The 15,982-nt window shown below is 46.5% G+C and overlaps 1 protein-coding gene across 6 annotated transcripts in view; it reads left to right on the top strand.

The window, feature by feature from the left end:
* Positions 1 to 15,982, top strand: part of Klhl18 (kelch-like 18) — a 50,812-nt gene that overhangs the window by 11,178 nt on the left and 23,652 nt on the right. For 3 of the 6 annotated variants that reach the window (NM_177771.5, NM_001360306.1, XM_017313405.2), the window contains exons 2-3: positions 10,073 to 10,203; positions 14,700 to 14,840. In NM_177771.5, coding sequence (NP_808439.2) covers positions 10,073 to 10,203; positions 14,700 to 14,840 — 272 coding nt within the window. The remainder of the gene's footprint in view (positions 1 to 10,072; positions 10,204 to 14,699; positions 14,841 to 15,982) is intronic. The other 3 variants (XM_030244405.1, XM_030244406.1, XM_030244407.1) reach the window with 2 other exon arrangements.

The raw sequence follows: 15,982 nt of genomic DNA, 5'->3' as shown, positions 1-15,982 counted from the left end.
TCTGCCCTACCAAGCCTCTGTAAGGTGCAGATTTTTACCCTCGGGCACCCACCGACTGGCAACTCCAGGCCCACATGCCCTGCCCTTTGACCTCTGCCTACTCTGGGAACATGGCTATGGGCCCCAGCGTGCTGCCTGGCTCTAAGTCGGAGCTCACAAGTATCAGGTCATCCAAGCCTCATTGCTTCATGGGATCTCTTAAGCAGTCATGCCATCCGTCATGCCTTTCTCACAGAGTCTCTACAACTGTCTCAGTTAAAATGCTTCTCCCCCACTCTCTCTCTTTTCACTGGTCTCTTAAGTAGCTCCCCTTTCCTCTCTCTTCTCATGAGAGTTAGGTATATCCTATTCTGTCAAATTTCTCTGATTCGTCACTTTGCTCAACTTAAGACATCACTTACAAACATGGGTGCTTCCTGTTTGGAATTAAAGGTGTGCACTAAGGGCTTGTCTGTATTCCAGCCAGAGGAATTAAAGGTGTGTGCTGAGGGCTGAGCCACACCACAACTAGAAATAGGTTTTTCCAGTAAACAAAACAGTGTGATCAAATATTCTGCAACACTAACTAACTGGCCCACCAGCACTGTTATATATAAGATGTGGTAACACGGCACACTTTGCTGATTGGCCACCTGTCTTCACCGTGGGAGTGCTGGCATTACAGATGCTCATGTTCCTGAACCTCTGGTTTTTATATGGGTTCTGGGCATTGACCTGTTAGTCATCTTGCTGGCCTTCCCAGAGAGTTACTGTAGACCTCAGGGAATGATCACTGGGTAACCAACAGATTGACACACGAGCACATGTGTTCATATACATGCTCAGCTTTTTTTTTTTTTTTTTTTTTCTTCGAGACAGGGTTTCTCTGTGTAGCCCTGGCTATCCTGGAATTCACTCTGTAGACCAGGCTGACCTCGAACTCAGAAATCCGCCTGCCTCTGCCTCCTGAGTGCTGGGATTAAAGGTGTGCACCACCACTGCCCAGCCCTGCTCAGCTTCTTGACTCTGTTATCCTGCTCTCTCTGGGTGACTTTCATTTTATTCCACAGATGTGTCTCTGTCTTCCTTGTTCAAGGAAGGTCTTTGTGAATGTAAGCTTGTGCTCGTAGTAGGATAGCAAACAGCAAACCGAAAAACTGCTATGAATGTCCAATAGTGATAAGTCTGTGATGAATTTGAGCAGAGTAAGGAGTCTGAGAATGCTGTTTTTATCAGAGGAGCCAGAGCAGCCTCTCTGAATAGAGATCCACGGGCAAGGAGTGATTCATTCCAGCAGGGGAGGGAGAAGTATGGAGTGAAAAGAAGAATAAGCACGGGGCCAGAGGTAGGCACATGTGTGTTTGTTATTTTGTGGAACCTTCAGGGAGCTGACATGGTAAGAACAGAATAACCAAAAAGAAAAGAGGAAGTGCGTGAAGTCAGCCCAGGTCCCTCTCTTCCCCACTCAGCTTAGTTCTTTGCTTAAAACTCTGATCTTCTAGCACCTTATGAGCAACTCAGTGAAGAGCAGTATCCAGCAAGCCTCAGGTTCTCACGTCAACCCCAGCACCAAAACAGATGTACACTGTCTGTCTTAGGGTTTCTATTGCTGTGAAGAGACACCATGACCTCAGCAACTCTTTTTTGGGGGTGGGGAGGGTGCGGCTTGGGTTCGAGACAGGGTTTCTCTGTGTAGCCCTAGCTGTCCTGGAACTCACTCTGTAGACCAGGCTGGCCTCGAACTCAGAAATTCGCCTGCCTCTGCCTCCCGAGTGCTGGGATTAAAGGCGTGCGCCACCACGCCCGGCTGAGAGGTCTCTATCTTAATCTGCAGGCAGAAGAAAACTGAATCCTTGAAGCCCACCCCACAGTGACTCACTCCCCCCCAGCAAGGCCACGCCTACTCCAACAAGACCACACCTCCTAATAGTGCCCCTACCTATGGGGCAAGCATTCAAACCCATGAGTATGGAGGCCATTCTTATCAAACTACCTTGCCTTTATGAATAAGTGGATAAAGCCAGCAATAATTATGACTTATCTGTGAGTGAAGGCAGAGGCTAGGGGTAAATCTGTAGCATACGTGGTAGGATTGCTCCATGGATCATGAGGAATCCACAGGATTTTACCTGCACTTTCCTTCATTTTTGTTCAGGGGAGATGGTGGGAATAAGCAGAGCAAGAACTCATTATTGAAGGCGAGTCTTTTACACTTTTTTTTTTTTTTTAAATAATCTATTTATTTATTACATGTAAGTACTGTCTTCAGACACACCAGAGGAGGGCGCCAGATCTCATTAGGGATGGTTGTGAGCCACCATGTGGTTGCTGGGATTTGAACTCAGGACCTTCGGAAGAGCAGTCAGTGCTCTTAACCGCTGAGCCATCTCTCCAGCCCGTCTTTTACACTTTTAATTTATCTCATTTCATTTGTGTGTGTGTGTGTCCTGTCTATATGGCTCTCCCACGCATGTGTGCACGCATGGTGCATTTGTACCTGTCCCTCTGTGTGTGCATGCATATGGAGGCCAGAGGTCAATACTGGATATCTTGGCTATCTTACTCAGTTACTCTCCACTTATGTTTTTGAGCTAAGGTCTCTTGCTGAACCTGGAGGTCAGCTGGGCTAGACCGAATGACCAGTGAGCTCCAGGGACCTCCTGTCCTGACTCCTGAGATTCCAGACGCTTTCTGCCACAGCCTGATTTGTATGTGGTGCTGGGATCTGAACTCGGGTCCTCATGCTCGTATCGTGAGCTCTTTCCACTAAGCTATCCCACCACCCCAGGAAAGCCTACTCTGTACACTGGAAACAAGGTTATGGACTTGTCAGGGAAGTATGGGGCGGGGCAGAGCTGTGCAGCAACCAGCGTCTTCAAGGTACCGCTGCCTTATTTTGGTAAATACTGTCTTGTTGTTTGTGTTTTGGACTAGGTAATAAGTTTATCACACTGTCCAGAGGTGGAGGGAAATGCAAAAGCAGCAGATGGCAGCTAGTTTTCTGGAGGGTGTAGGGAGGGACTGCTGATTGCACTGACTGCCCGATTACTCTAAGCTGCTCACAAATCCCCACTGCCCCTGCTGACTCAGAGGCCAGCAAAAGGTGCTTATGATGGGACCCGGCAGCCCGCTGGCTTTCCTAGCTCTGCCCACTGTGCTTTCAGTACTCTGACTTTCCTCTCGCCCCTCTTGCTCTTCTCCTCTAGTCGCCCAGTCTCCTGCAGTAACTGTCTGTGATCTGCACTCTCTGTCTTCCATGCTTCCTGCCTCTGCAGACACATCTGCCGGGCAGGTTTATGTTCGTGCCTTAAGGATCCTTTCATCTTTGTGTGTTTGTTTTTGAGGCCAGGTTTCATATCTCCTGGCTGGTCTCAAACTGGTGATGTCACAGATGACCCTGAACTCTTGATCTGCTACCTTCTCCCAGGTGTGATCACAGGTGTGTGCAGCCACTGGGGTCCTAGAACACTGGGCATTTGCGTTTAATGTTGTAGTTACAGGTTCACACACCTCTCTCCCTGCCGACCCATGTGTTTCTGTTTGGAAATGACCCGAGTTTTCTTTCTTCTGCCCTGTCCTAGCATAGTGGGTAATTGTGTAAAGTTGAGTCTCTGTGAGTCTCACTTTTCTTCTGGTGTAATTAGTCACTCCCTCTTCTACTGCACCTTCACTAGAAGATACCTTTACATTGTTGTCATTGGACCCAGAGCATCAGCACTGCTTGGGAGCTTGTTTGAACGCAGAGTTTTAGGGCCCACATCAGCTGTCCTGAACTGGATCTAGTGGCTCTGTTTGTTTGTTTGTTTGTTTGTTTTTGAGACAGGGTTTGTCTGTGTGTAGCCCAGGCTGGCCCGGCACTGCCTCCCATGTGCTGGGACTAAAAGCGTGTGCCGCCGCCACCACCAGCTCCTGGCTGATCTAGAGATGTGTGTGTTGTGCACAGGAAGCCCTGGCACTCCGCTCCTCCTCTCCTAAGCACAAGTGCGTTTGCTTTCTCCCTCTAGAGGGTGAGCTTCTGAGGCACCCGAGCCTTCTTCACCTCCCGTTGTCCTTCAAATGCTCAGAAGGGGCTGCTGAACCCCCCCCCCCCAGGGCTAAGGCAGTCTGTCTGTCTGTGATGTTCCATGAGTCAGCATACTGCTAGCCAAGCACATTCACCTGGGCATGGCGCTTGGCTAGGTGTATGAAGCAACACCAGGAAGAGGCCTCCCTTTGTCTTTGGTGTTTATAGATTAGTGGCAAAGATGCTCTTCAACTCACTGTTAGATAAGACACAGTGTGGTGAGTTCTATGGTGTGCAGTTGTAACCAGCAGCCTGCAAGAAACCAAAAGGACGATTCCTGCTTAAAGTATGGAGGGTTTGTGCCTGTTTCACGGGGAAGAATGGTATGTGATCGATGCATTTCAGGATGACAGATCTTAGACAGATAGGGTGGGAAGAGGCATTGTGGGCTGAGGGAGGGAGGCCTCAAAGGCTCAGGCATGAAAATAGCATCCGGTGGTTTCAAGAATGCACGTCTTAGAGGAGCGAGGAGGAAGGTGAGATGGGAGCCGGTTGTGCACGTGAAGTCTCATGATGAGGACTCTGGACTGGTAAGAAATAGCTTTGATCTTGGTCTTGTCAGACGCAGTGATTCCTGAGGACTCTGCCTTCCTCTCCCCCTCTCCTCTGCTCCCCTGTCCAGTATGAGTGATAAAAGGTAATAGGCTTCTCAAAGGCTGGAAATAGGCTAGACCGTCTTAACCTGCTCTTTATGTGGGGTGGAACCCCACATCCCATTGTCAACACTCAGCAACTCTCACTGCCTTCCTGAGTTCCTACCCTGGGGAGTCTGAAAAGCAGAAAGACCAAAGCTTCATCAGTAGTCTGGAATATTCCTTCTATCTCTTATTTTATTTTTTAATTATTATTATTATTATTATTATTATTATTATTATTGATATGGAGTTTCTCTGGGTAATCCTGGTTATCCTAGAACTCACTTTGTAGACCAGGCTAGCCTCAAACTCCGAGGTCCACCTGCTTCTGCCTCCTGAGTGCTGAGATTAAAGATGTGTGCCACCATGTCCCCTCCTCACTTTTTTTTTATTTATTTATTATATGTAAGTACACTGTAACTGTCCTCAGATACTCCAGAAGAGGGCATCAGATTTCGTTACGGATGGTTATGAGCCACCATGTGGTTGCTGGGATTTGAACTCGGGACCTTCGGAAGAGCAGTCGGCGCTCTTAACCACTGAGCCATCTCGCCAGCCCCCCCCCCCTCACTTTTTGGTGGAGTATACTTTAAAACACTGCCAGACCCTCAGGCTGAACCTGGTGTATTTGAGAACACTTGCCATCCATTTCCCAGCCCTGTGGATTTGTGAGGCTCATTTCTGCTTCTAACAAGCTGATCAAGGTTCCTCTGTCAGTGTTGTGGGCTGGTGGGCAGATCACCAGCATTGAAGAAAAAGACCCCCCTCCCCTCCTTGACAGTTCCTTATACACTAGCCTGTTAGAAGCCATCTGAACAGAGAGCCTGGTATAGCTCACTTATTTCTTCAGGACTGATTGTATTGGTAGCCTTGAAGTCAAGCTGTCCACAGCTTGGCCCTTACCACACCTGCTGACCTCTCAGGTGATGCTGGAGAGCATCACACAGTAAAAAAAAAGAAGGCTAATGACAGAGGACTGACTATGGTGACACATGCCTATAATCATAGTGTTTGGGAGACTGAAGCAGGAGGATTACTCTGAGTTGAAGGCAGCCTAGGCTAAAGTTGTTGGCCAGCTAGGGCTATATAGCAAGATCTTGTCTCTGAGATTAAAGGCATGGTGGTGATACTTATAACCCTAACACTAGGGAGGCTGAAGCAGGAGACTCACAAGTCCACCTGGGCCTCACTTACACAGCAAGTTCAAGGCCAGCTTGAATTTGAGACTGTTTAACAAAAAGGCAGGTCCTGGGGATTAAATGCCTTTATCTCAGGCTCAGCCTTTCTGCATTCTACAAAGGAGGAAGCACTTTGTGTAGAGTCAGTGTTGAATTCCACAGACTGCAGATAAGTTTTGCTGATTTGGCTAAGAGAGTCCATGAGCATGAGCAGGAAATGGAGAGGGATTCGGTTAGAGGTGTTGGTTTGTCTTAGCAGAGCTCATATAGATTTATTGAGGGAAGCATTGAGAGGAGCTGAGGGAGGCATTCCCAGGGCTGAGGTCTTAACTGAGAACTGCTGCTTCCTCTTTCTGGAGGACTGGCCCACTTCCTTCTTGGTATTTGTTCCCTGTGAAAGGTCAGATAGTAACTGTTTTGGCTTTGTGGGCCGTCAGTCACTCAACAGCTGCTGAGCTTTGTCAGTTTGCAGAGTGACTGAGCAGTGTGTACAAGGCCACAGGTTCAATTCCTAGCATCACACAGGAAAACAAACCAAGGTATGAGCATAATATGGACCATATCTGGACACCGACATTTGAATTTCTTTCCACTCTGGTATCCAGTGTTATCAAAGCCAGTGTTAACAGAGGTGTTAGGCCACCCTGGTGAGGAGGGCATGACAGAACACAGCCCCTCACCTCATGGTTCATAGGAAGCAGAAATTGGAAGAGGAAGAGGCCAGGACAAGACACTGTCCCTAGGGACACACTCCTCCAGCTAGGCCTTCCCAGATAGTACTGTGAGCTCAGGACCAGACTTTTAGCACAGGGGCCGTGGACCATGCTTCACATCTCGTTCACAGCATCCTGAGATGTCAATGCTTCTTCTAGCTTTTATTCCTAGCCACCTAAAAGTGCAAAACCTTATTGTTACTCACAGACCATACCAAGACAGGAGACAGGACAGAAAAGTAAGTGTGTGTGTGTGTGTGTGTGTGTGTGTGTGTGTGTGTGTGTGTGTGTGTGTGAGAGAGAGAGAGAGAGAGAGAGAGAGAGAGAGAGAGAGAGAGAGATTGATTGATTGATTTATAACAAGGTCTCTCCATGTGACTTCAGCTACCCTGGAACTCAATAGGTAGACCAGGTTGGCTTCAAACTCAAGACATCTGCCCACCTTTGCCTTCCAGATACTGGAACTAAAGATATGTGCCACCACACCTGGCTCCTGGACTTTTTTAGACAGGATCTTACTACATAGCTGAAACTATTTCTGAAATGTACTATATGCTTAGTCCACTCTGGCCTCAAACGTAAAACCCTCCTACCAGGCTGGCGATGTAGCTCAGGGGTAAAGTACTTGTCTGACATGTACAAGCCCCGGTTCAATCCCCAATACCAGAAGAAAAAATACCTTAAAAATATTCAGTAACTAGCTCTTGCCATTCATGGCTGCCGAAAGGAACACAGTTCTTAAAGATGCACATAATGATTCTGAAAGCTTGATCCTCTTAGCAGCTTCTAAGAAAGGAAATCAGCTGTAACTGGAAAGTCCAAACCACTTCTAACAAAACCACAGCAGGCATGCATGCTGTTTGGTTTATACAAGGAGTGGACACAGCACCTCTGCCCGAGTGAAGCCCTGCCGTCATACACCCTGAAGACTAAGCCCTGGATCTGTGAGCTCCAGGTTCAGTAAAAGAGACTATCTCAAAAAAAAAAAGACACTCAACATCAACCTCTGGCCTACACACACACAGCACACACACACACACACACATACATACATACACACACACACACATACACAGCACACACACACACACCTGTGCATACATAATGAACAATACACAGTGATTAAGGAAGACACTGAACATGAGCCTCTGGCTTCCATACACGTACCCACACAGCACTAGAAAAGGAGGAATCTTATCAAGGGAATGGCATGAGAGGTTGGCAAGATGGTTCACCCTCAGATGCTTATAACACAAGGCTGGCCTCCTGAGTGTGATCCTCAAAACCCAAGGTGGAAAGAGAACTGGTCACTGATAGTTGTCCTCTGACCCCCCCACACCCAAACTTGGTCATGTGTATCCCAGCACTCACACACAGGATGATAAGATAGAATGATCCAACGAGGAAGTGGTGAGGGACGGAGAGAGGACTCTGAATGGAATGTCTGCTGCACAGTCGCGAGGACCCAGGTGTGGATCTCCAATCCCTACATGGAAGGCAGGAGTCTCAGCACATCTGTAACCTGTGCTGGGCGCAGAGGAGGGGAGATCCAGAGGCTCAGGCCATCAGCCTAGCCAAAGCAGCAAGTTTCAGATTCAGGCTCACAAAAGCAGGTGGAGCACAATCTATGAAGACATCCAGTGTCAACCTCTGGTTCCCATATGTGCAAGCATGGCCAAGCACACCTGCACACACACATGTATGTTACATACATGCCCACACAGAAAAAGAAAAATAAAAGATGTGCTATGAAAATACTTTTCCAGAATTTAAAATAAGGCAGAGAATGTGTAAGAGAAATCAGCACCCAGGTACAGAGCCTGAAACCTTAGTACTCCACAAACAGAGAAAGTCTAAAATTTCCAGAAAGAGTAGCTGCTCGCTCAGGGTTAGTGTTCAGAAAGCTGTAAGAACGTTCCAAAGCAGGCCGGGGCAATGGCTCAGTGCGAAGAGTACTGGCTGTTCTTCGAGACAATCCGAGTTCAATTCCTAGCAACCACATGGCAGCTTACAGCTGCAATTCCAGCTTCAGGGGATCAGACAGCTTCCCACAGCCATATATGCAGGCAAAACACTGATGCACATGAAATAAAAATAAATAAATTTGCCAGGTGGTAGTGGCTCAAGCTTTTAATCCCAGTACTTGGAAGGCAGAGCAGGCCTGGTCTGCAGATCCTGTTCCACGACAGCCAAGGCTACACAGAAAAATCCTAAACAAAAAAACAAAACAAAACAAAACCTACCAACCAACCAAACGAACGAACAAAAGAAAGAAAACTCCAAAGCAACAAACTAGAAGCAAAATTATCTAATAATAGGGAGTGGGAAGATGGCACAGTGTTTAAGAGCTGCTCTTCCAGAGGATCTAAACTCAGTCCCCAGCACTACTTGCATTGGGCAGCTCACAACCAACCTATAACTCCAACACCAGGAGATCTGATGTCCTCCTCTGACCTCCACAGGCACCTGCACACACATACTACAGAGACACACATACATACACAAATAAAAATGTTAAAGCTGGGCAGTGGTGGTACATGCCTTAAATCCCAGTACTCCAGAGGCAGAGGAAGGACAATCTACAGAGCGAGTTCCAGGACATCGAGGGTTACACAGGAAAATCCTATCTCAGAAAAAAAATAATATTTTTAAAAATATTAAAATAGCCCATTAGAGCGGGGCATGGTGACACACACTTTTGATTCCAACACTCATGGGGCAGAGGTAGACAGACCTCTCTGAGTTCAAGTTCCAGGCCAACTAGGGCTACATATTTACCTCTCACAACCCTGACTCAAATAGGACTGGAAAGGCGACTCAGTAGCTAAGAGCATGTTAGAGAAATGACCTCTGACCCTTTGGACTATCAAAGACATGGCCTCTGACCCTCTGGCAGCCATTGTAGCATAGGCCATTCTTGGAAGATTCTGGCAGGGTTATTTTCTCCTGTGACACCATGTGAGCTGCTTGTCATCTTCCACAGCTTGCTGTGTCTTCAGTCCTTTCCCCGCCACCCTCACCGCCCTCCTCAAGTCAAGCCTTATTTTCCTCTCCTTTCTTGACACTATTTCTGTGGTTTTTGGTTTTGGGGGGGGGTTTCTTGTTTTGTTTTGTTTTTTTACAAATATTCTTTTAAGTGCTCTAATTTGAGTACTTTTCTGTCTTTTAATAAATCTGCCTTTTAATAAACTTGGAGTTCCGATAAAGTGCTGAAGCAGTGTGTGTTTTAGAGAATGGGAGGAATTGCACTGTACATAAGAGCTGGTACTTGTCACTTTCAGGCTTGCTTCTGCTACCATCTTTACACCTCATCTCTTCCACCATCACTGAGTGTATAGGCTTTATGTGCCCAGGGAGGGTCTCTGGGATGAGCCTTGCCCGTCTGTCATCCCTGGGATGTCTTCCTTGTCACTGCCATGAGCAGGGGTAAGCTGTGGAAATCAAGATGGGGCTTTTGTAGCAGTGTCGCTCAATATTTGTCTTTGTATTCTCTTTGGCCCACAGATTGGGGACCACAAGTTCAGTGCTCACCGGATCGTCTTAGCGGCCTCCATCCCGTACTTCCATGCTATGTTTACGAACGACATGATGGAGTGCAAGCAGGATGAGATTGTAATGCAGGGAATGGACCCAAGGTACTGAACCTGAACCCCTACCATTGTGCTTCCCATGGCCAGACACACACACACACACACACACACACACACACACACACACACATGCCCCCGCTGCCGCCATTATGCTTCCTGTGGCCAGATCCCCACCCCCCACACCCTTACACTTCCCGTGGCCAGATTCAGCCTGAGCCTTAGACCACATGAGGGGCTGGCTGCCTTAGAGCACAGCTGTGGTGGAATAGCTCCACACACTGTGGGGAACTAGCAGACAGTGAGCACCTCAGTCATCGAAAAGGCGTAGCCCAGATTAAAGGTGTGTTCCTTAAACTCGGAGATTCAATCTTCTGGGATCCATAGCCACTATGGCTCAAGATCTCCAAACCAAGATCCAGATAAGGATCTCCAAGCCTCCAGATAAGGGTCACTGGTGAGCCTTCCAATTCTGGATTGTAATTCATTCCAAATATAGTCAAGTTGACAACCAGGAATAGCCACTACAATCCACCCCTTGTCAACTTGACACAAATAATATCTCATGTTCACATGAAACAATAACAAGGTTGTAAATACGCCTAACATGATATAACTATCCCTCGTACAATCGCAAACGCATTAGTAAATTTACAATGGGGCATTCATATTACTTTATAATCCTCGTTTCTGCAACTGGTTACGTGGCCTTAATTGGTATTTATAACTACCTTCCTCTACTACCCATTCTGTATTTCCTTCACCTTCAGCCAGCACCTCAGCAGGTCTTGGCTCTTTTCCTGGAGGATTGACCCATACCTTCATTCCTGATGGGTCTGTGTCCTTTGTCATCCTGCTTGGATTAGGCTGTTGTAGTTTCCCATTGACTTTAATCACAGGTCATGGTAGTACAAAGAGACGCCCTAAGGGATCTCCTACACTCCAGACATAATCTTGCTTACCACCATTGTGAAGAGGTAATCCAATTTCCCCATGGTAATCTGGATCTATCACCCCTCCTAACACTGTTATTCCTTTTTTAGCCTGTTGGTTTAAGGGCATTAGAAGCCCAAAATGACCAGGGGGAAGTCTGAGCTTCCAGTTCAGTGGAATGTTTGTTGTAGCTCCTGGTAGGAGCACTCCCCTCTCTGGAGACAAAACTTCTAGGCCAGCAGAACCTAGAGTTATGGGGAAAGGGAGCAAAAATTTTCCTAGAGGGTCGCTAGGAGTGATAGTGAGTGGAACTATTCCCTTTTCCACCCCTTGATTCCTGGACCCATGAATCCTGGCTATGGGTGAAACTGTACCATATATCGAGCGCTGATTCAAAGCAGGGTGAAATGAAGGAGGTTTGCTGGCTTGACAGTCTATTGTGTAGCCCAGACTAGCCTCGAACTCAACTAGAAATCCTCCTGGCTATATAGCCTGCTGGTGTTGGGATTATACATGTGTTGTCATACCTTCCTTGTGGGAGTTTCATAGGTGTTTTTTCGTTTTTTGTTTTTTTTGTTTTTTGAGACAGGGTTTCTCTGTGTAACCCTGACTGTCCTGGAACTCACTTTGTAGACCAGGCTGGCTTCAAACTCAGAAATCTGCCTGCCTCTGTCTCTGGAGTGCTGGGATTAAAGATGTGCGCCACCACTGCCTGGCCAAGATATTTTTTTAACTAGGGTTGTGTACCAGTGTAGTAAATATATTTATTACTGTCTACATTTCTGGGCTTTTCCAGTGAACATTGTGATACATTTTTCTTCATCAGTCTAGAACTGTATTATCCATTAAGCCTTCTGTATAAGGTTTTGTAATAGCCTTGTTATTGGCTGGCCTCAAGTGGCAGTCATCTCATCTCAGGCTCCCACGTGGGTTTGTAGGTAGGCACCACTACAGTGTGGCTACTGAGCACTTGAAACGGGACTCTGAGTCAGAAGGTCTAATTTAAAAATTTTATTTAACTTTAATTCATTTCAATTTAATCTTAAATAATGTATGTGGATAATAGCTACTGTATTCTAAGGAACAGCATCTATCTAGAGTGTGACAGACTTAATAGTCATTTGATGGATCAGAACATTGAAGGGAATGGATTGGCTTATCCTTCCAGTGTCAGACTGTGTCTGGAGGAGCTGTGTAAATGACCCAGGTACTCAAGTGCCTCACTGAACAGCGTCCATGTAGACACCTCAGGACAGAAACAGTGATATGTAGCTGGGAGTAAAAGTAATGTGAGGAGAGCAAAGCAGGATGGGGCGTATAGCTCAGTTGGTAGAGTGCTTGTCTAGCATACACAGAGCCCCGGGTTCGATCCCCAGCAAGGCATGAAAAGAGTATGGTGGCACACAGCTGTAATCCTAGCACTGAAGAGGTGGAGGCAGGAAGGTAAGGAGTTCAGAAGTCATCGCTGGCTACACAGTGAGTTTAAGGCCAGCCTGTGCTACATGACTTTTTTTTTTTTTTTAAAGAATCTGGAAGAAGATGGCACACACCTTTAGTCCCAGCACTTGGGAGACAGAGGCAGGTGGATCTCTGTGAGTTTGAGGTCAGCCTGGTCTACAGAGTGAGTTCCAGGATAGTCAAGGCTAAAAGAAGAGATCCTGTCTTAAAAACAAACAGAACAAGGGGGGGGGAAGTGGGGGAGGAAGGAGAAGTAAAAGTAAAAGTTAGCAGAGAGTGAAGGGGTGGCCAGGAAATGAGAAGTGAGTTTTCTGCAGGAACAGTCCTCCAGACAGAGGGAGCAGCCCGGGGGGAGGTGAGAGTGGGCTTAGAGTGCTGGATACAGTGAGGTCGGCCAGGATAGAAGAGGCCAGAGAGATGGAGAGGCCAGAGCTACACGGCTGGGATTTCTATTTCATTCTCTATGGGAGCACATATAAGGTCAGAAACACAATATGGAGTGTAAAAAATAATTTAATTAAAAAAAAAAAGAAATCTCTCCCTAACATTTTTTTAATTTCCTAAACATTTACTCCCTAATTTAAAAATTTATAATGGCAATAATTTTTTATTGTTTTTTAAAAAGATTTATTTATTTATTCTATGTATATGAATACACTGTAGCTGTACAGATGGTTGTGAGCCTTCATGTGGTTGTTGGGAATTGAATTTAGGACCTCTGCTCACTCTGGTCAACTCCACTCGCTCAGTCCCTGCTCGCTCTGGCACAAAGATTTATTTATTATTATATGTAAGTACACTGTAGCTGTCTTCAGACGCACCAGAAGAAGGCATCAGATCTCATTATGGGTGGTTGTGAGCCACCATGTGGTTGCTGGGATTTGAACTCAGAACCTTTGGAAGAGCAGTCAGTGCTCTTACCCCCTGAGCCATCTTTCCAGCCCCTATAATGCCAGTAATTTATAATGGCAATAATTATGGTGCCTGATAATAAAGGCAATAAATTTAGAACATATTTTAGTATCATTATACATCAATCACCCCAAAACAGTGACTGTGACACTAACTAGTATAGCAGAATGAGAGGGATTAGTGAAACTCTTGATGACTTTGTCCACATAGATCACATGTACAGATGGACAGAGAAGCTAAACTAGAAAGACAGCCACCGTTAACTTTTTCAATAGAGAGATTGGAAATGATTGTTTCTTTATGAGGACTCTGAAGAAATATATGTGGACAGTTATTCAGTTGTTTGTTTTGAGACAGGTTCTCACTGTGTAAACCAGACTGGCTTGCCTCTGACTCCTGAGAGCTGGGGTTAAAGGTGTGCACCACCACTCCTGACTAGGATGAATCTTTGACTGTGATGAAATAGTTATTCCATTTAAAATAGTCTCAATAAGGTAGATTTTGTTGTGTGTTTGAGATGTTGCCTTATGTAGTCTAGGCTGGACCTTGAACCTGAGATCCTCCTGCCTCAAACTCACAGGATGTGCTGCCGCATTCAACTCAGCTAAACAAATTTCCAGAAAGGATTTGTTTGTTTATTTGTTATGTGTGTGACTGTGTGAGTATATGCACACATGTGGGTGTGCAGGTGAGTGTGCCTACGACAGACACCCAGGGATGTCAGAATAGGGTATCAGATTCCTAGGAGCCAAGACTGCAGGCATTTGTAGGACTCTCCTTGCTACATGGGTCCTCATGATTGTACAGTAAGCACTATTTTTGAACATGGCTCATGTATTCTTCAGGTAGTTTCTTAGTGTTCTACAGCTGTGAAGAGACACCATGGCTACAACAACTCTTATACAAGAAAATATTTAACTGAGGCTTATCAATGGTTTAGTCCATTATCATCATGACAGGAACATGTAGGCAGCAGGAAGAGAGAGACACTGGGACTGGCTTGAGTGTTTGAAACCCCAAAGCCCATCGATATTGACACACTTACTCCAACAAGGCCACACCTCCTAGTCCCTCTCAAGTAGTGCCACTCCCTGATGACCAAGCACTCAAATAGCTGAGCCTTTGGGGCCATTCTTATTCAGACCACCGTAGATTGTCATGTCAGTTCAGTTAGGACGGAGTGACCGGTGGGCCAAGACTCATCTCTGAAGAGCTTCTCGTGCTTCTCCTCTTCCTTCTAGTGCCCTGGAGGCTCTCATCAACTTTGCTTATAATGGCAACCTTGCTATCGACCAGCAGAATGTGCAGTCCCTGCTGATGGGGGCAAGCTTCCTGCAGCTGCAGAGCATCAAAGATGCTTGCTGCACGTTCCTCCGAGAAAGGTGAGCGAAGCAGGTGGTGGGTGCCGTGCTCTGTCCTGAAACCCCTGCCACCTTGCTGAGTTAATGGTGTGTCTGCAGTGTTTTGAACAACGAGCTGGGAGTTACTCTGTAAAGATGGCATTTCTTGGGATCAGCACTGTGCAGGACCCAACTGTTTGGCCATTTACATACACTGTTGTGGCATGGCATAGACTCTTTGTGACCATCCCTTTTCAATCTGACCAGCAGTTCATTTAGCTAATTTATCCCCCCTTTTTTGTTGTTAGTTTTAAATTTATTTTTTTGAGAATTTCTAATGTGTTCTGTATTTACATCATTTCCATCCATCCCTCTCCTCTGTGCTCCCCAGCTCCCTCTCCTCTGTGCTCCCCAGCTCCCTCTCCTCTGTGCTCCCCGGCTCCCTCTCCTCTGTGCTCCCCGGCTCCCTCTCCTCTGTGCTCCCCGGCTCCCTCTCCTCTGTGCTCCCCGGCTCCCTCTCCTCTGTGCTCCCCGGCTCCCTCTCCTCTGTGCTCCCCGGCTCCCTCTCCTCTGTGCTCCCCAGCTCCCTCTCCTCTGTGCTCCCCGGCTCCCTCTCCTCTGTGCTCCCCGGCTCCCTCTCCTCTGTGCTCCCCAAGACCCTCTTAAATAATGACTTCTTTTTCTTTTATCATTTTGTGTGTGTGTGTGTGTGTGCACATTTAAATACAGTCTGTTGTATCCATTTAGCATTGCTCATAACTTAGCTAACTTCTCAACAAACTAACATTGATTTATTTGGCACTGTTTGCTTTTTTTATTTATTTGTTTATTTATTTATTCGAACTGTTCCATAGCCATCTCCATGTTTGTTTAGATCCTTAACCCACATGAGTCCCTTTTTATACGCAGCTCAATCAGATCCCACCTTTATGTCTGTCCACTGGAGGCCGTCGTTGTGAGGTCGTTTAGGGTGATGACCGCGGATTATACTCCTACTGTTTCTGCTTCCTGGCAAGGGGTTTCCTGGGTTCTTCTGTGATCTTTTAGCTGATCAGATAAGCTCTTCCTTCCCTTCAGGGGACAGTGCTCTGTCATAAGCTAAAGGCCATTTAATCACCAGAGATTTGGAGGTGAGCTTTAGGCTGGGCCATACACAGGCATGGAAGAAGCAGAAGAGCTCCCGT

The sequence above is a fragment of the Mus musculus genome, chromosome 9 (assembly GCF_000001635.26).
Source record: "Mus musculus strain C57BL/6J chromosome 9, GRCm38.p6 C57BL/6J".
Taxonomy (NCBI): Eukaryota; Metazoa; Chordata; class Mammalia; order Rodentia; family Muridae; genus Mus; species Mus musculus.
Note: the sequence above shows the minus strand (reverse complement) of the source record. Positions and strands in the feature narration are given on the sequence as shown.